Genomic DNA, 20440 nt, shown 5'->3' with positions numbered 1-20440 from the left:
AGGACTAAGATGTGTTCCTTTGATTACTGGAAAATCCTGTTCCCTTAGTTTGAAGTAGTCAAGACTAGGAATCGGTGGTAGATCTTACATCCCGTAACGTACCACGCAAAGGTGATCTACCCACGTTACGGGGTATTCTGAGGTTACTTTCACTTACAATAAGCGCCGCATGTATGTATTACCTGTATCAATTGGATATTAGTATTGCACACACACACTTCCAGTTTCAAAATGTTCTATTGAATCCTGGCACGTATTTAGTTTACGTTTTTTAAATTGTAAAAAGTATTTGGACTAGTCTCACCTAAAGAGCCTGCATTTATAAAGAGACGACATGTCAAAATTGGAACAATGGATTATCTGTCAAAGTCAAAGGAAAAGTTATTCCAATCGAGCAGAAGATCAGTCAAATGGATAAGATGTCGCCTCTTTACCCAATTCAGTCTCTTTAGTCTCATCATGTTAATTTGATCCTCCAATCCTTGGGTTCCGTAGTTTTGATTTTCTCTAAGCGTCGTTGCATCTCATTTCGTGATGCACCTTTGTCGAAATACTTCCTTTTCACGGCAACGTCGGCCACCGAATCACCACCCAAACTCGCGACCGATACATTATCAGCACGTTCCCGGGTTAATTCAAACTCGCCCACGGTGACGAATCTCTCAATAGAACTACACGCCGAAAGTATGTCGGATGCCGGTTTCCCGGTTGGCAATGAAAACCGACACCGAACAATGGAACTGAAGCTGCGTCGTAGATTTTGGAGTTTGGATTCAAGGTCAACCAAGTCACTCAAGGCAAACACAGGCAAAACACGACATATCACGAAATGATAACTTTATGAACACTTGCAACTAAATTTTAGCACAAATTTAAATCGAAAATGTTAAATTCGCTGGCGAAAAATACGCAGCAAAAGAAAAACACGTCAGCTTTCAAGCGCGGCCTACTGCGATTCCATTTCTCGGAAAACTGAATTCTCTATTAAAATTGACGATTACATTAATATTTTCCTTATAATTTGAAATAACCGGATTCGGGTGACCAATATTCGTTCAAAATTACCGAAATAGAATTTTCTTCTGAATTAAGCTAGAATAGTCTACAGTTAGGCGAACTTCCACAGAACCAAAAAAAAAATCATTGCCCCTTTCGGCGATGCGAGACGGAATTCGTAGTGGATGCAATTCAGTGAGCACCAAGGGACCGAATTGGCTTATCTCGGGGGGAACGGTCTGAATCCTAGGGTGGGAACATATTCCCCTAATTTTGGCATCCTCGTAGGTCGATTGATGGACCCAAAACAAAACCAAACGAATCTAAGGGGGAATGCTAGGTACATAAATATTCTTCTCAAGAGGACGGAAGATGAACAACGGAAACGATTTGATCTTCGGAGAATCTCAACAGGTTGGGGAAAAAAGGAAGGAGATTCCGTAAATGATGACCGTAGTTATTTTTTTTCCCGACGATTTTAAAGTATTAAAATTTTAATAGATTAGCTCATATAAATTCAAAAGATCTCTACACTTTGTTTCACCATAAAATAACGCTAGTATTTCACTAAAAAAGATCCGTACTTTCCGCTGCGCGCTTTCAAGGGCAGTCAGGAAAGGTGTATACGTGTGGTTTTATAAATAAGCAAAGTTGGATTAAAAATTAAAACAGTCCGGTCTGATTCGGACGAAAGCTCACTTAAAAATTGGCGCTAACGGTTGCAACGTTTCATTCTTAAAATTCCAAACTAGAAAAAAAAAAACTATTTCATGCTTACGTCTTTGCGGATTTCCCACACGAGATTATTGGGCTTTAGCACATGACGGGGAACGACGGGAGGAGGAAAACTCAAAATTCCTCGAGCTTCTGCTGTCGCTTCTGCTGTTTGGCCTCGATCGCATCGATGATGGGCTTCCGCTTGGCGTGGTAGCGTTTGTTCGTTTCGGCCAGTTCCTTCTCCATCTCCTTGTCGATGCTGGCCAGCCGCTGCTCGAGCTGTTCATAGTTGAGGAATTTCAGCTAAAAAACAACGAAAGAATTTATTGCGATATCTAGACATTTAAATTCTCCCGAAACAAAAAACTCACCGAATCGTATTCACTATCAATCAAGTTGATCCTATTGTTGTAGATCCGATTGTGAGCTTCCATTCCATTGGCAGCACCGCCGCCGCCACCACCACCGCCATCCGGAGTCACAGCCATTGGCGATTGTTGATATTGCACCTGTTGCTGCTGCTGGTGCATATTGGGACTAACAGCGGAGATCTGATTGAGTTGCAGCTGCAGGTGCGACTGAAATCGCTGCCGCTCCTCGTTCAGCTGTTGCTCATCGACACTCTGCGTTAGCGGTGGAGCCGAGGGTTGCTGCTTGCTCGGAGTTTGCACCTGCGGCTGCGGTCGCTGAGGGGACGCGTCCTGATCTTCCGGCGAGGAGCTATCGTCGTCGTAGCTGCGCTGGTTTGTGGATTTGGTCACGAAACTGACCGCTTCCGCTTCCTTTTTGTCGAAGTGGTCCAGGAACAGTGGTCGGTACTTCGGTTTGTCCGGATTGGTGTCATGTCCTACAAATGAGATGATTGATTATCCTACAGGAAAAGTTCCCAAAAAACCGACTTACTTTTCATCGTCGATTCCTCCGAGTCCGAGTTGATCACCATGGTGCCGAGATTGGATTGCAGCTCCACCATCGTTGCACTGTCCGGAACGAGCGTTCCGCAGTCCGTATGTGCTATCATCGTCCCGTCGCCGTCGTCCCGTCCCGGCACCAACGTTCCACAATCCTCCGGGAATTCCTTCATCGTCCTCGAGTTCACATCGTCCTCGTCCGATTCACCTTCGTGACTAATGTTGTTATTGTTTTGCAGCTGCTTGTTCGCCTGACTAATGGCCGCCGCGTGCCGGTAGCTTTGATTTTCCCTAATTTCCTTCGCTTCCGCTATCATCTGACTGAGAATGCTGCACGGTTTGGCGTTTCCTACAAAGAACAGAAACCAGTTAAAAATCCCGACCAAAAATCACCAATCCACCTACCGATAAACTCATGCGTCAGCAAATCCGTCGCCGTAGCTCGTTCCTCCGGATTCTTGACCAGGCACAGACTGACAAAATCGATAAACTCCGGACTCCAGATGTCCGGATCCCGGAACGATGGCGGTGGCTTCGTTGGTATCATAAAGATGGCCCTCATCGGATGAATATCTCCGTACGGTGGCTTTCCCTCGGCCATCTCCAGTGCCGTGATACCCAGGGACCAAATGTCCGCCACGCAGTCGTACCCGATTTCCTCTATCACCTCCGGGGCCATCCAGAATGGTGTCCCGATCACAGTATTTCGTTTGGCCATCGTATCCGTTAGCTGTCCGGCCACCCCAAAGTCGGCCAGTTTGGCGTGACCTTCCGAATTCAGCAGGATGTTACCCGCCTTGATGTCCCGATGGATCTTCCTCCTCAGGTGCAGATACTCCAACCCCTTCAACGTATCGATCAGGATCGTTGCGATCTCGTCCTCCGACAGTGTCTTCTTCCGCAACCTCATGATGTCGGACACGCTACCGGCTCCGCAGTATTCCATCACAATCCAGAGATCGGTGTTCTTAAAGTAACTACCGTAATACTTGACAACGTATGGCGAGTCGCACTGCTGCATGATCGAGATCTCCTTGATGATCTCCTGCAGGTCCGTGTCCACCGGGACCTGCTTGATGGCGAGAACCTGCTCGCTTTCCTTGTGGAGGGCTTTGTAGACCGAGCCATAGCTTCCCTCGCCCAGCTTGCAGATGATGTCGAATACCTCCTCCGGCTGGCGGGTCAAGCTTTCCTCCGAAAGCTTTTTCAGTTCGCTAGACACCCGGATGGGAAATATTTGAGTGTATGTTTAAGGTTTGCGGAAGACTAGAACGTGGACCGAGCGAGGATCTTTGAAAAGTGAGATTTATCTACCGGTAGCTTTCAGCAATGAATAAGATAAACTACAATTTGGGTTAGACACACCACACTCTCAGTTGCTACCGTCGAAACCCCGATTTGCTGATAGTCTGTGTCAAACACGTTACACGCTGTTTGTAAACTCGTATTTAATATTTTCTATAAAAGAAATCAAGTGAATCTTGATAGCATCTCATCAAAAGATGGGGTGTTGTATGTCTTCGTCAATTATTGTATCTATTATCGTTGGGTTAAATGAAGTCCTCGAGCGCTGAATTTTGACCAAATGATGCATCCTCATACCTAAAAAGAGCCTTTACCTTGAGCGTGAGAGGCATTGATGCTGATCATGAATCTTCTTTGTAAATTCTAATGTGATTTGAGCTGTCACATGATGGGTTTTGGTCCAATACAGAAATTGGTCACTTGCCCTTGGATACCCAAAACATGTCCGAGAATGGCCAATGTGGCCCTGGGCAATCAATATTACCTACATTGATCTTTTTTTGAATTCTCATGTGATTTGAGATGTCACATGATGTGTTTTGGACTATGTCAGAAATTGGTCACTTTCCCGGAAGTAGCCGGAACATGTCCGGATGTGGGTTCGGTTATTTTTTTTTAAATACCACAATATCCAAAAGCAGCTCTGTCATGTGAGTTAGTGATGCTATAAGTGCTTTAGCCCAATACCCCACAACCCGCTGAGACTTTCGGCCTCTACGGGAACATTAGGACGCTAGTGGGATTCTAATTACGGCATACAAGGCAGATTGGATCAGACGTGTAGCGTATTGAGTTAAATTGTCCATGATTTTAATTTGTGCATGATGTTTTTGAAACTGTAGGATTTACGAGGGGGACGATTCTATCTATGATGCTGGAAAAATTGTGTTTTGCTCTGGCTAGCTGTGTGCAAGCTGAGTAGATAGAAAGAAGATTGATGACGATTCTAAAGATTTCCTGCAAAAAGATGATGCGCGATGCAAGTAGATGCGAGAAATGAAAGAAGATTTTTCGAAGATTTATTCGCTAGTGTGAGATTTTTTGACCACCTAGAATTAAAATTTAGATGTGTCACCCCCCTCGAGGATTTATTAGATTAACTGTTTGTCACTAGCATTACATTTTGGTAATCCACCTTTTTTTAATACGTAGGGATTGTCAAAAATAGGTGTAAAGCAAATTGATATTGTTCCGCTCTCATATGCTCTCAATATCACGCGTGATATTGAAGAAAATATCATGCTTGATATTGATTGTACAAGCTCCTTTGATATTGCGAGACTATTCACAGCGTGTAAAGTTGAAGCTGAGAGTTGAATCGACGCAAAAATGATCTCGTTTTCATAGACAGAGAAGGTATAATAATGCTATCTCTTTTTTTTATCTTCCCCGATGGCAGACACGAAGCGACGACTGCCAGCCGCTATGGAAGTTTCGCTGTGATGAGATTGAGTTTTATGATTTTTGCTTTACACCCGAATGCAAGTAAAGCAAAAATCATAAAACCCAATCTCACCACAGCCTGGTGAGATTTTCAGCTGGTGAGTTTTGTTAGCTTGATATCCCGATCTACGATATCACAGCTTGCAATATCAACTGCAGTTGTTTGCTTGTTGACTCTCGTCTACGAAAATCAGGCGTGGTCTTGTTCATTGATGAGATTTCATTTTTTGATATTTTCCCAACACTGGATGTAGGGAAAATGACGGCTTCGGCATGACAGACTATTTTCGGCAACCCAAATTGAATCGCTAATTTCATTGGATTTTCTCACGTAAACACTTCCCTGAATGCATTCAAACGTGCGTAAACGTGCCAATGAGCCAGCAGCGGGCCCTTCAAAGAAGGTGCTAATCAAGCCCAGCGCGTCGCAGGATGACGCCGGAAAACGAGTACTGCAAGCCAACCAGTATGCAGTACTCCCGGAAGAAAATGGCGATGGTGACGCCGTTCCCATTGCAAGACGAGAGCGGATTCCCCCGCTTTTCACGCCGGTGAAGGATGTTGCCGAACTGGCAAAACACAAGCTGCTGCCTCGCTTCAAGCTTTGCAGCATCGGTACCAAAATCATGTGCTCCAGCCTGGAGGAGTACAAACAAATAGGAAGTTTCCTGAAGAACAACAACGTGGACTTCTTCACGCATGATCTGCCATCGAGCAAGCCACTGAAGGTGGTTTTGCGTGGATTACCGTCGTTCGAGGCTGCTGCGGTGAAGTCCGAGCTGGAGCGGCTTGGGCTCCAACCTGAGGCCGTGTTCCAGATGAACCGGCGTCCCAACCAAAACACCAGCTTCCGTGATCAGTTGTTCCTGGTGCATTACACGAAGGGAGCCACCAGTCTTGCGGCTCTGAGATCCAAAATCCTGGACCTGTTTCAGGTCATCATCAGTTGGGAGCATTACAAACCCCAACATCGTGATGTAACGCAGTGTATGAACTGCCTCTCATATGGTCATGGCACCAAAAACTGCCACATGAAGACAAACTGCGGCAAGTGTGCTGGAACTCACTCAACTGTACTAAGTCACACATATCTTTAGATCATCTGAAAGCAAGTTTGACAAAAGTCTGCGATGCAATATCTGTGGAGGAACTAACGTCCATCGTCGATAATTTCCCTAAGAGGTTGAAGGCGTGTGTACGAGTCAAAGGAGCACATTTTGAGAAATTGTTGTGAATTTCATAAACTATGTTTGTGTGCCTACATTTCCCATAAACATAACACGGATATTTATTCCTCACCCAGTATATCTTGGTATCCAGGCCATATAGAAGGTTGATGTCTTCGGTAAATTTTTCAGAAAGTCGGAATATTCTCATGACGCGGCACTGGTGTGCAAGTGTATTTCTTGAATATACTATATCTTGCAATACTGGCCATATAGTCTTCTAAATATGGCTTATTCTGAACTTATGTCGATAAACAGAAAGTCCTTGACCTACTTAACAAATTTGCCGAAGACTGCAACCTTCTAGATGATAAAGATCGCAAAATATAGCATATTCAAGGAAATGCACACTTATACCGTGTAGTGTAAAAATTCTTAACTTCTGTCCATCATTCAAAAAGCCTTGACCTACCGAACAACTTTGCCGAAGACTGTAACCTGGAGCTCAAGATATAACATATTTAGGGAATTCACTTGCACACTAGCGCCGCGTAGTGAGAGAAAATTCTGAATATAAGTCCACGAGCCAAAAGTATTTGACCTACTGAAAAAAATTGCCGAAGACTGTAACCTTCTATAAGGTCAGGATCATGGGATATTCCGAGGAGGAACGGACAGCCCACATATTCTTCTGCTTCTTATTTGCTTTTCAAATCTATTGCTTATCGCATTTTAGCTTATTGCGTGCTCTCAACTTAGTGTTCTAGATGCACTTCCACAGTTATTAATTGAGAGCTTTCGATGCCTGTACCATTTCTGCATTATCATAATTGTATGGCAAGTCCAATCATACTTCTATGCCCAGGGAAGTCGAGAAATTTTCCAACCTGTAAAATTCCTAGACCGGACTGGGAATCGAACCCAGGCACCACCAGCATGGTCTTGCTTTGTAGCTGCGGATTTGCCGACTGAGCTAAGGGAGGGACAGCCCACATGTACAAAGTACAACGCGTGATTGCTCATGTTACAAAAGTTGGAGCGAGTACTAAAAGGTTAAGAACAAATTTCAAAATCCTAGTCTTAGAAAACTGTTCAAGATTATGGGTCTAGAAATTTCAGAGAAGTGTAACAGTAAGGTGTGTGGAATATGTATAAAATTTTTGAAAATCTTCTATGGACGTGCATTCAATGCAGTGATGGGCAACTGAACCAACCGGTGCGCACCGTGTGCTGGTTCGTGTTCATAAAAATACTCCTGTGTTTATGTAAAGGCCCACGCACATTAGATCCGGATCGGACGCGTTGCGGCAGAGTGACAGCTAAATCTATTGTCTAACTGTCAAATTTACGCCAACGCAACGCAAACGGATCTAATGTGGGTGGTCCTTAAGCGTGTACCCTGGTTCGGTTGTGTTTTCGTGTACCAGTGTGTTCTAAATCAAAACCGACTGCCGGTTTTCGAGTTGATGTTCAGAACCGCAGTTTGAAAACCGAAAACCGGTGTGCTAGAATTTTGGTTTTGGTTCACGAGATCTAAACCGTGTGCATGGTTCAATTATATGTAACCAAAACCGGGTATACCGTTCTTGGTTCAGAACATAGGCAAGAATTAAATAGCTATAGTCTGGAAATCGAGAACCGATACCTTCTTGAAATCCAATATGGCGGCTTCCGGTTGCAGATAAACTGAGAAATACTGTCAAATACTCTTCAATATGGTTATTTTTGGAATCGGGATGACGTAAACAGACCGGAAATCAATGTCTGACGCCATCTTGAAATCCAATAAGGCGGCTTCTGGTTGTACGAAAACTGGGGAATACTAGCAAATACCCTTCAATATGGGTATTTTCGGAATCGGGATGACGTATATAGACCATATATCAATGTCCGACGCCATTTTGAAATCCAATATGGCGACTTCCGGTCATAGAAAAACTGGGATATACTGTCAAATATGCTTCAATATGAGTATTTTTGGAATCGGGATGACGTATAAAGACCGGAAATCAATGTCTGACGCCATTCTGAAATCCAAGATGGCGGCTTCCGGTTATCGAAGAACTGGGAAATATTGTCAATTACCCTCTTATATGGGTGGTTCCGGAATCGGGGTGACGTATAGAGACCGGAAATCAATTTCAGATGCCATCTTAAAATCCAATATGGCGGCTTCCAGTTGCAGAAAAACTGGGAAATAAAAATACACATATTGAAGGATATTTGGCAATATTTCCCAGTTTTTCTATAACCGGAAGCCGCCATCTTGGATTTCAAAATGGCGTCACACATTGATTTTCGGTATATATACGTCATCCTGATTCCAAAATACCCATATTGATATTATTTCCCAGTTTTTATGCAACCGGAAGCCGCCATATTGGATTTAAAAATGACGTCTGACATTGATATATGGTCTATATACGTCATCCCGATTCCGAAAATACCCATATTGAAGGGTATTTGCTAGTATTTCCCAGCTTTCCTACAACCGGAAGCCACACACTTAGAAAAAATCATGTAAATTTAGGTGCTCTGAGAGTGATATATACGAGCGTCAATTTTGACATAAATTTGAGTCATAACAGACGAGAAATATAGTCCAATCAAACGTACTTTTCGTCGAGCAACGAACTTTTCAGTCTCGGAGCACTTAATTTTACATGACATGTTTGTTTACGTCTCATTTTTTATGTCAAAAACGAATTCCATCACGTGTAAAATTAGTTATTTCTAAGTGTGCACCATAAAGGGTGTCCACTATTAAATTGCCACACACAAAATTGATTCGCAAAATTCGAGTTTTTATTCCTATGCCATCAAATTTTCAGGGATTGAGAAATAACTATTAAACTTCATTTTACCATTTTACTCGTATTTTATTTGCAGTCCATACGCAAATGCCCGCACCTTGGCCTTAACCCCGGCCATAAGATTCTGCACAACCTGTGAATCAACCGTTTTTTGCATGTAAACCCATACTTTCTTCAGTTCCTCGACTGTCTTCACTACCTTAGGTCGTTTAAGAAGGTGCTGCTTCATAATCGCCCAGTACTTCTCGATGAGGCGGAGCTCCGGAGTGTTGGGAGGGTTGAACATTTTCGGCACGAAATTGACCTTATTGTCCGCATACCACTTCAGCACGTCCTTGGAGTAGTGGCATGAGGCCAAATCCAGCCAGAAGATTGTTGGGACGTTGTGGGCCTTCAGGAGAGGAAGCAGCCGCTTCTGGAGGCACTCTTTTATGTACACCTGTCCGTTCATCGTGTCCTGGGTCACAAAAGGTGCACTCCGCTTCCCGCACGTGCAGATGGCTTGCCAAACCAGGAATTTCTTCGCAAATTTGGACATCTTCTGAGTGCGGACATGCTCCGGAACGCTGAACTTATCCTTGGCCGTGAAAAACAGGTTGCCGGGGATCTGTTTGAAGTCGGCCTTCACATATGTTTCGTCGTCCATGATGCAGCATTCAACTTTCGTCAGCATGTTGAGGTACAACTTCCTGGCACGGGTTTTGGCGGACTTGTTCTGCTTCTCGTCGCGATTAGGGGCCTTTTGTACCTTGAACGTTCGAAGCCCAGCCTTAGTGTTGGCCTTCTGGACAAAACTTCGGCTTAGGTGCAGCTTCTTAGCCACATCTCTAACGGAGGCGTTCGGATTTCGGTTGAAGGCCCCAACTACGCGGTTGTGATTTTTGGTGTTGTACGGAATACTTTTTCCTTCACTTCTGGGCTTCCGATCGGTGGTCAACCGTTCCTCGAACCGCTTAATCACTCGCGACACCGTGGAATTCGCGATTCCCAACGTTTTAGCGATGGAACGATGCGAGAGATCCTTGTTCTCGTGATGAATGCGCAAGATTTTATCACGCACGAGCTGTTCTTTCGACTCCATTTCCGCGAGTTTTGATCACAGGACTTTAAAACTTGCAGGATGTTAATAATGCACTATGAACTAAATCCACCCAAATTTTCATTAAATTCTACCCAACGGTTAAAAAGTTAGAGCAATTTCATAGTGTGGCAATTTCATCGTGGACACCCTTTATTTGGTTTCAAGATGGCGTCAGACATTGATTTCCGGTCTCAAGACGACACCCTGATTCCGGAAATACCCATATTGTAAGGTATTTGACAGTGTTCAATTTTTTTCTATAACCGGAAGTCGCCATCTTGGATTTCAAGACACATTGCGTAATATATCATTTGAATTCACAGTTTTTTCTGTATTCAAAAACCGCTATGTCGGCTTGACACTGCAAAATTTTATTCATCGAATACAAATTCTGTTTAGTTACCTGCCATCACTGGCAGGTCTGAATAATGCGCACCACGCATATAAACATACAACAGTACCGGATCGGTTCTTGAATTCAAAACATCATCCTTGTGAACACGAACACCGGTACTGGAAAATCAGAACCGCACCGTGTGCACCGAACTGGTGAACACGGTGCGGTGTTGCTTGCAACTACCAAACCGAACCGAAAGCAGCACCAAACACTCGGTACAACAGATCAGCACATTGGTTATGATTTAGAAATCCGTACCGGTGCTGTACCGGTGTTTTGCCCATCACTGATTCAATGTCCCACAGATGAAGAAATTTTCTAGGATTTGTAACATGAAAAGTTTTCATTGTTCCAAAATTAACAATAGTATTCAAAATGACAGACATTGTTAATGTTAATGATTTTAGTTCCACGTCAAATGAAGAATCGAAATTTGCATGAAACTTTGCATAATTGTTTGTTATGGGCAATGATTCACATTTTTGCTAAAATTCGACCATTTTGGATCTTGTATTTTTTTTTGACGTAGGATTACGTCTTTCGGCAACAAATTGCAATTTAAAAACAAATCGACCACGTTACGAAAAGTGGTCAGGTTTTAATCACTTATAGCTCTGTCAATACCGGATGGATTTTAATTCAAAACAAGCCAATCGTTTTGAAATTTTTCTACGAATCTGATAAAATGAACACTTTATTAATTTTCAATAGGTCACTGCTGAAAATTACACAAATGTCCAACTGTTGCAATGGTGATCAAAATTATCACTGCAAAAAACGCTTTCCCTAACACAGATTTCAAAATTGAATTCCATCTAGTCTCACCGAACGGTGCTTATTCAATCAACGCGTGTTGTGGTGTCAGGTTGGTCGTCATCAGCAGCAGCAGCAGTGCTTTCCGAAAATTCCGTGCGTTTTGTGCACGACAATGCGTAATTTCGCATTGTATTATATCTAATTATATCGAAACTCTCAACGGAATCTCCTATGAAGAGCACTTGAAGTGATTTGAATAATTTCCTTTTGATTGTGTTATACATGATGGCAAGCAAATAGCAATTTCCGGATTTTCCCGGAGTTTTTTTTTAAATGTTACTGGTTGAGCATTACATAAATTTCTGCTTAGAATAATCGTGAACCTCTCACCAGAATTCTATTGGAAATTCAATTCGTATTCTCCACAGAATTTCCATGGTATTTCCTCAGAATTCTCAAAACAAAGATACATCTCAGAATATCATTGAAACTCTTCGAAGAATTCCTTTGAGATTGAGCCCTCAAAAGCCGATTCCATCGGAATTCTTCTCGGAATTTATTTCGCCTTGAAAGTATCCTCAGAAATCATTCCAGAATTCTTTTATAACTACAGGGCTGGTAGCGATCACTGCTGTCAGAAATAGTGATTTTAGTGACCATGTTGAATAATTAAGTGACCAAATAGTGACTTAGGTGAAAGATTCAATACAAAGTTTATAACCAAACCCACGGTATTAGTCGCGGTGTTTACTAACTTCAAAAATCTGGAAAACCGGGACTCCTCAGGAAATATTTTGTTTCTTTAAAATACCTGAAAGGCTCAAAGAATATAAAAAATTCTTCTTAGGATATTTTAAAGAAAATAATGAATTTTAAAATACAACCATTTAATTTTTCTCACACTTTGAACTTTAAAGATTCACAATGGATTGATCTTCAGCTACGAATAAATAAAATAAAATATATTAATTTTATTTTAGGTTTTGGAACCAATCATTCCAAGGGAGCTATGGAGAAAAAAAAAATCATTCAGAAAAGCATCAAATGCAACCTGCTTTCGAGGTAGTTCTGAGGAATTTTAGATTGCATGTGAAGCCTTAGTTTTTAGTAGAAATACAAGAAACTCTGAATTGAGTTAAAAGTAAATTTTAATGAAAAATCTTAGGAATTTCTGATGAGCACAACTCTTGTGAACTTCACCGGAAAGTTCCAAGGGCATTCTGATGATAATTTCATAAAGTTTGTGGGAGAAAAGAATCCGGAGCACAAGTCCTTGGACATTTTTTGAAAATACTAAAAGGATTAGAATTAAATGTGAGAATAACTCCACAACATCTTGAAAGGAATTAAAAAAAAAAATCAGGAGAGTTTGCCAAACAATTATGAGAAGAAATCTAAGGAATTTCTGAGGAGAAATGTCAATGAATTGTTAGTAGACTTTCAATGTGAGTAGAAATCCAAGGGAAGGAGTGAGATTGAAAGAGAAATCTGAAATGAATTCAATGAATACTCGGAGAATCTTTCCAAAGGATTACTATTTGTGGGGAATTTCAAGGTAATTCCGATAGCTTCATCGAGATTTTGAGCAAATCTCCATTGAATTTGGAATGGACTATTTTGAAAGTTCTCAAATTTTTCCTGAAGTTAATGAAACTGCCATGAAATTTGATAAACTAGCCCGATGCTCAAAATACTTTTCCTCAAATCCGGAACTTTATAGGACTTCCTAAAGTTTCCTCAATTTGTAAAACGATCATTGATCTCCTTCAAAGGTTTAACAATTCACTGAAGCTCTCTAAACTTCTTTAAACTTTATGTGACTTCTGTAATGTTGACGGAACTGCTCTGAGGTTCTCTGTTCTTTTCTGAAATTCTCAAAAGTTCTCTAAAGTTTTTGCAGTTCTCATGAAGCTTGTTGTACTGCGCTGAATTTAATTCAATCGTCTTAAAAATGTTTAAGTTTCAGTGAACTTCTGCACCTATGCGAAGACCTTAAACAACTTAATAACGTCTCTGAAGATATCTGAAAATCTTGGAACTGCTTTAAATTCCCCACTAATTCTCTGAAACTAATTTTCGAAGCTTACTTAACTTCATTCAAATGCTCCCGCCTTTTGCTAGTGTTCATAAAATTTCCGGAAGTTCGCGGATCTCATCTTAAGCTCCATAGATTTCTTTGAAGTAATGTTTCTGAAGACCACTGTCCTTCTGTGAAGTTTCCGAAGTTTTTCTAAATTTCTGGAACTTTTGTGCTCCCGCAGTTTTCATAAAATTAGATCGAAATAATTAATATAGTTCTATGATTTTCACTGAAGTTCTCAAGATATGTCTGAAGTTCATAAAACATCCCTTACATTATCGACACTAATTTAAAACTTCTTCAATAGTCTAGACTTTCCTGGTGTCTAAACGATTGCTGAATTTCTTTAAAGTTCTCTAGACTGCCCTGAATTTATCAGTATTTTTTAAGAACCCGCAACTTAACTGAAATTAATTAATTTTCCTTAAGTATTATAACTATTATAAACACTCGCTTATTTTCCCGGAACTTATCCATGCTTACCTGAAGTTCTCTAAATTTGTTTAATAATCCAGCAAATTTTCTGATATATATATATATTCGTCATTCCCTGACGCTTCTGACGTTTTAGGATTCTCGGAATACTCTATAAATTCCACGGAACTCCTTGTAAGTCACTGCCAATTTGTTTGAGTTAATGGGATTATTCTGAAGCTATCTGATCGTCCTCGAAGTACTCGGAACTTCGCTCAATATCATTAAACTATCTAAAAATATCTAAATCTAGTTCTCTGAAATTTCTTGAAGATATCGTTGCTTGCTAAAAGTTCTCGCTTTTTTTTATTAATAGAACTTCGTTGATGTTCTCTAATCAACTTAGCTAAATGTTCGCATTTTTTTTTTAAGTTTTTGAAATCTCCATGATATAACAACCTTAAAATACTCTCACGTTTTCCGGATGTTCATAAAGTTTCCAGGAATTCTCTCGGAGCTTTGCTGAAGTTTTCGAAAATTCACTGAGTTTCTGGAAACTTCTTTAAGGTTTCTTATATTTCCTTGAAATTATTTGAATTGTCCTTTAATTCTCTGACCTGTCTTGATGTTCTCGAAGTTTTCATAAAGCTCTTAGTTCTATTGAAGATCTCGGTTCTGCTCGGAAATAAATAGAATTCCCTTAAAACCCTTTAAATTTCCTTGAAATTCTCTGGAATCGTGCAAAGTTTCTGAAACATTTCTGAAGTTTTTATAAATGTCTCTAAATGTCTCTGGACTTCCCTGAAATTCACGGAACATCTGAAGGGTTATCGATTTTTTTTTCAGCACATCGTGGAACTATCCTGATTTTTTTTTCTAAATTTACGATTATAGATTTTTAAACTGCTACAAAAGTCTGGACTATAGTTACGGGAACTGCTCTTAAGAGCTGAATTCCCTAAAGATCTCTAGATCTAGCTTTTCTGAGGTGCTTAGAACTTCATAAAAATTTGCACAATACCCCTCAAGTTTTCTAAATTTCTCAAGTTTGCTTGACACCTGTGAAGTTCTCTGAAATTCTAGGAACTTCATAAAAGTAAGTTTCCCACAGTTTCAGCTTGTTAACTTCCCTTATGTTCCTGCAGTTTGTTTATAGAGCTTAACTGAAACTCTCAGCATATCCTTTCATTCCTCAGAACTTCTCCAAAGTTCCTAAAATTGTTGTAAAGTTAATGGGACTGCATTGAAGATCTTTAATCTTTCATAAAGTTAATTATGAACTTAAAATAAATCATTTGTTTTTTTACTTAATTCTGACACTTTGAATCTTTTCAATATCTTGAACTTGTACATGGAATACGCAACTTCAAGACATTGAATATTTTTAGATCTTGGACTTACTTGTAAAACCCAGATAATTTTATCCAGAAAAATGAGTAGACATCCTGTATATGGAGAAACACGATTAAATGTCACAACGCAAAGAATAATCAATCTTGAAATAAATCCACGCTAAAAAAGTTGAAAATAGTGACTTCTTACAAGAAAAAGTGACTTTAGTGACTTGGCCTTAAAAAAAGAGACTTTTTAGTGACTGACTTGAAAAAAGTGACCAAGTCACTAAAAAGTGACTCGCTGCCAGCCCTGTAACTAACCACAGCGATCATCTTTGGAGTTCGCGAGATTTACATGGAATTCTCATCAGAGCTCTCTTAAAAAATGTCAGAACTAGTTTTGAATTATTATTAGAATTGGACCTAGAAGCTTCATCCAATCATCATAGAATCCTCTCAATTATATTGAAATTATTTCCACAATTGTTTCGGAGCTGAATTTTGCATCTTTAATAATTTAAACAATAATCAAAAGCAACGCTTGTATCGTCTTAGGACTGGGTTTTTCACCTCCGCTTAAGCCTCCAATCAGGTTTAACTATATGGATAAACCTGGTTTAAGATTTCAGCGGAGGCGAAGAAATCGGTCCTCAGAGCACTTAATTTTACATGAGACTTTCGTAGTCTGTACTTTGGTATTCTTCACTGAAATGTCTTGGTGTCATTCCCATAATTCATTTTCACTCTATTTTAGTTGTGAAAAAGTTACTTTAGTGACTATTTTTAAGGAAATAGTGGCTTTAGCGACTTTTTGGTGCGAAAAGTGACAAAGTCACTAAAAAGTGACCTACTACCAGCCCTGCTTAAGGTGACAGTTACCTACACGGTAAGAAAAAAGTACCCACTTCTACCTACACGGTTAGAAAAAAGTACCCAAAATTAAGTTCTTTTCACTCATCTCGGCACTATAGTGCAGGAGCCCAAAAGTAGGTAAAGCGGGTCAAAGTAATTTTCATTTACTTATGTGCAGTTCGTATGGAATTTTCCACTGGCTTTTTAACCAAAAATATGTTAGTTGTACCCAACAGTAGGTAAATATGATTATACTCAACGTTGGGTTCCCACACTTTACTACCCCTGTTGGGTGGTTTTGCTCCTCCGTTTTTGACAACATTAGAAGGAGAAAAGGAGACAAACTAGTCAAAAATAGGTAAAAGTAAACTTTCCGTTGGGTACTTTTTTCTTACCGTGTACCTTTGACTAGTTTGTCTCCTTTTCTACTTCTAATGTTGTCAAAAACGGAAGAGCAAAACCACCCAACAGGGGTAGTAAAGTGTGGGAACCCAACGTTGAGCATAATCATATTTACCTACTTTTGGGTACAACTAACTTACTTTTGGTTAGAAAGCTAGTGGAAAATTCCATACGAATTACACACAATAAATGAAAACTACTTTGACCGCTTTATCTACTTTTGGGTTCCTGCACTTTAGTGCCGAGATTAGTGAAAAAAACTTACTTTTGGGTACTTTTTTATTACCGTGTAGTGACTGAATAAAAATTTCAAAAATGGATTGCAAAAGTGTCTGTCGGTTTAACGGCGCCGGTGGTGTAGTGGTAAGCGTGATTACCTCTCACCCCAGCAGGCCTGGGTTCAATCCTAGTCGGCGCCGCCGGGATGTTCTGAGGCATAACATCTCTGATCACGCCTTCCTTCGGATGGGAAGTAAAGCCGTTGGTCCCCGGTTCATGAGTTGATGGGTCGATAAGTAGGATCCAGTTGTGGGAGCTGCCTTCCTGGCACGTCGGTAGCATTGGTGCTCAGCACGGAAAACAAGATCGACGAAAAAAAAAACAAACCAAAAAGGTGTCTGTCGGTTTGTGCGAAATAATAAAAAGAAAACATCGGCGAAAGCTTTTTTGCACGATCTGAAGTGCTGCCATTTTTGAAATGCACTGTCACCTTAAATTTTATTAACAAAATTCGATAGGTACAACAAAAATGTTAAGCTTCCAATCCGGTTTCCGGATATGTTCCGGTTTTCCCGGTTCAGTCTTTGGGTGAACCTATTTTCTGTTCAATTAATGCTTTGCAAACCTCGTTTCGATGAGATAATCTTTTCTATGGAGTGATATTCATAAGTCTTTCGCTGATTAATGTGGAAGGGTATTTGTAAGCTTGAATTTACAACACCGGCTTCTAAGCTTTGGCTTCTGCAAAAGCCGCCAACAAAGTAGAACGCTGCTTTCAAAACAACATACTCTCAAGTCTATATCATGCTGAACATTGCATTAGATCCTGAAGAACATTGTTCGATTCCCTTCGACGACTTTCTCATTCGTTAATAACTTGTGTCGCTAGATAAAAGATTCTTAAGACACCTGGGAATATGGCCGTAGCGATACAAAGAGAATGTCGACGAAGATAATCTGTCAATGTTACTTAGGACCTAATGCAATGTTCAGCTTGATATCCGTACGACCGAAACGGTTACGGAAGGTATGCTAAATACCATCACTTCGTGGTCTTCTTCGTTCTCCCTTCTGGACTAATTATCTAATTACTTGTTGCCCAGTTTATTGGCACCAGCAGTTTCTATTTTACATAAACACAGGATCCAAAGCAGACTGATGCCACTCGCCTTATTGGGGCGGACATGCCCCAACCCTACTTGGTTCAACCTTTCGGAGCAAAAGGATCTTCCAAACAGTTATATTTTCACCGATATATATATTATTCTTTTGCTCTGAGTAGTGCGGTACGTCGTCGCCGTCGTAACATGGTTTATTGATTATTTTTACGTCTATTTATAATCCTCGCTCGGGTCTTTTGCACATTCGAAGCATTCCGATGTGTGCTACTTTTTTTTGCGCGGTTCTTCCCTTTTTTAGCGATTGTGTCGATCCTTTCTCGATTCGAACGTCCATAAAAGCATAACAGTCACATCTTTGCTTGATTTCCTATTCCAATGGGACTGTTATGCGTTTATGGGTAGTATGCACTACGATAGCAATTTTTTCAAAAGGGATTTTGAATTTATGATTTAAGCTACATGGGTCGGAGGGTATACTCACTTTTTGGAAGACATTTCTCGTTGGTTGGTCACTTCCGGTATTCACCGCTGATAAAAAAAACAATTCTCGACTGCTCACTGCCTGCCTGCACAGCGGCCGCCTCCTATCGCCTGAGTTGATTCACTGTTTCGTTTCGACGTATTTTTTTTTCTAGAGCACTTGCGTATTTTTTGTGTTGTTATTATTTTCCGTATTTACATGCACGATATAAAAAAAAAACAATTACATCCACACGGGAAAAAAAAATCCTATATTCCTATTTTTCGTTGGTGGAATTCTCCCGTCAAGCAAACATAATAATAATCACACCATCGCTCCCAGCATAGAATACAGAGACTGACTGCGGGAAAGAGGAAACACATAAAAATTTAATGCACCACTACCGACAGAGTTCACAACTTCTCGTCTTTAAACTACACAACACACTGGCTGCTGCTGCTGCTGCGTTGCACTCTGCGTCCGAATCAATGAATGAATGAATGGCAGGAAAAATGTTCCTACCTTCCTTCCTAGATCATGGATGAGGGCAAGATGACTACCGAAAAAAATAAATATATTTCTATTAAAGCTTCACTCCGTTCGTTCTTCACTAACCACCACCGTGTTCTTCGCGCATTTGTCAGACGTTCCGGCTTCAAGGCCAATTTGAATAAATTATGGAAAACAAACACTAGCAGCGCACCACTGATGAAAATAATAATAGCACACGATGAGCTTGTAGATCTGACGATGACGGAAATATCGAAGAGCCGCACTGTGCCTGGCTGTACTGAATTGTGTGACTCGGATAATTCGGGAATTCACCTTGACCACCACGGCTCTGCTAGACACACTGATAATTAGCTGGAAAATAATCGTCCCTCTTGTTGTTAGCGAGACATTGTGGATTCGGTGACAGCGTAGATACCACACTATGTAGTTCAGTCTTCCTCCTACTACTCTATGGAATCAGGCAGACCGTCTACACACGCAGTCCGACTCACTTCAGTTCAGTTTTCGCACAAAAGGAGAATAGGCGGCAACAGCAGAGGAACAGAAAGCCGGAGAGAGCAGAAATTATATGTATGCGCTCTGTGGTTGTGCCTACATGTAGAACATACGGCCGGTGGGGGTGGATGGACCGATAGTTGACAGTTTTGATGTTCAGGATTAAAATGCAAATTGAAACAGGTTAAATTTTTGGTCACTTGAAAAACACATTTCCGATCAAACGCCTGGAAGGTCAAGTGATATATAGGGAAAAGTGGCGCTTCAAAATCAGCTACGTATCAGAACGTATTTTAAAAAAAATCTGTTAGCGTGACCAGTGAATTTTCAATTTGAAATTCCCGGATTTTTCCCGGTTTTCCCGGTTTACATCTTAAAAATTTCCCGGTTGTACAAGGGTGCAAAATGTGTGTCGATTCATAGTTGACATGGCTGGGTTCTCAGCAATGCGATAACCCATCGTTATGATTCAGCCACCCTAATAAAAATAACCATAAAAGAGAGCTTAACGACGTGTTCGGGGAATCGTCCAAACCAGTTGTGGGATAGTTTACCCATCCGGGATACAGTTAGTTGATGGTATTTGTTTATTAGGGCACCAATCGAAAGATATGGCTATCTAATTTTATTTTGAATAGATAGAAAACCAATTGGACCTGTGGTTGCCCGAGCAAAGTTAGAGATGAAATTGAAATCAGAATTTGCTGTTATGATGTAACTTATTTTGAATACTCCATTTGATCTCATTTTGGTTGACTTAAGGGGGTATTCCCGATCTTTTTTTTTTCAAAAAATCAAATTTTTTTTTCACGTTTTTTTGTACTTTAGACTATATACTTTCATCCCCCCAAACCGTTTTCTGATCAGCGAATTCGGTGTCCAGGCATAGCTGACTAATGGTAAGAACCCCCAAAATGGTTTTAACTAAAGTCAAAACTTTAAACGCGTTTTTCTCGAAACCACAT

General features: G+C 40.6%; 1 protein-coding gene across 1 annotated transcript; it reads right to left on the bottom strand.

The window, feature by feature from the left end:
* Positions 1-18853, bottom strand: hpo (serine/threonine-protein kinase hippo). The gene is made up of 5 exons (XM_065230465.1): positions 18489-18853; positions 3030-3838; positions 2617-2973; positions 2085-2560; positions 1-2016 (listed from the first exon to the last, which is right to left on the bottom strand). The coding sequence occupies exons 1-5, from the start codon at positions 18500-18502 to the stop codon at positions 1846-1848; spliced, it is 1827 nt and encodes a 608-aa protein (XP_065086537.1). The 5' UTR covers positions 18503-18853; the 3' UTR covers positions 1-1845.
* Positions 18854-20440: the final 1587 nt, after the last annotated feature.

This window comes from Ochlerotatus camptorhynchus, unplaced genomic scaffold (genome assembly GCF_037179485.1).
Source record: "Ochlerotatus camptorhynchus isolate MF236.1 unplaced genomic scaffold, CSIRO-AGI_Acam_v1.1 ptg000330l, whole genome shotgun sequence".
Lineage (NCBI taxonomy): Eukaryota > Metazoa > Arthropoda > Insecta > Diptera > Culicidae > Ochlerotatus > Ochlerotatus camptorhynchus.
The sequence above is the reverse complement of the archived record's forward strand: the minus strand, read 5'-3'. Positions and strand labels throughout refer to the sequence as shown.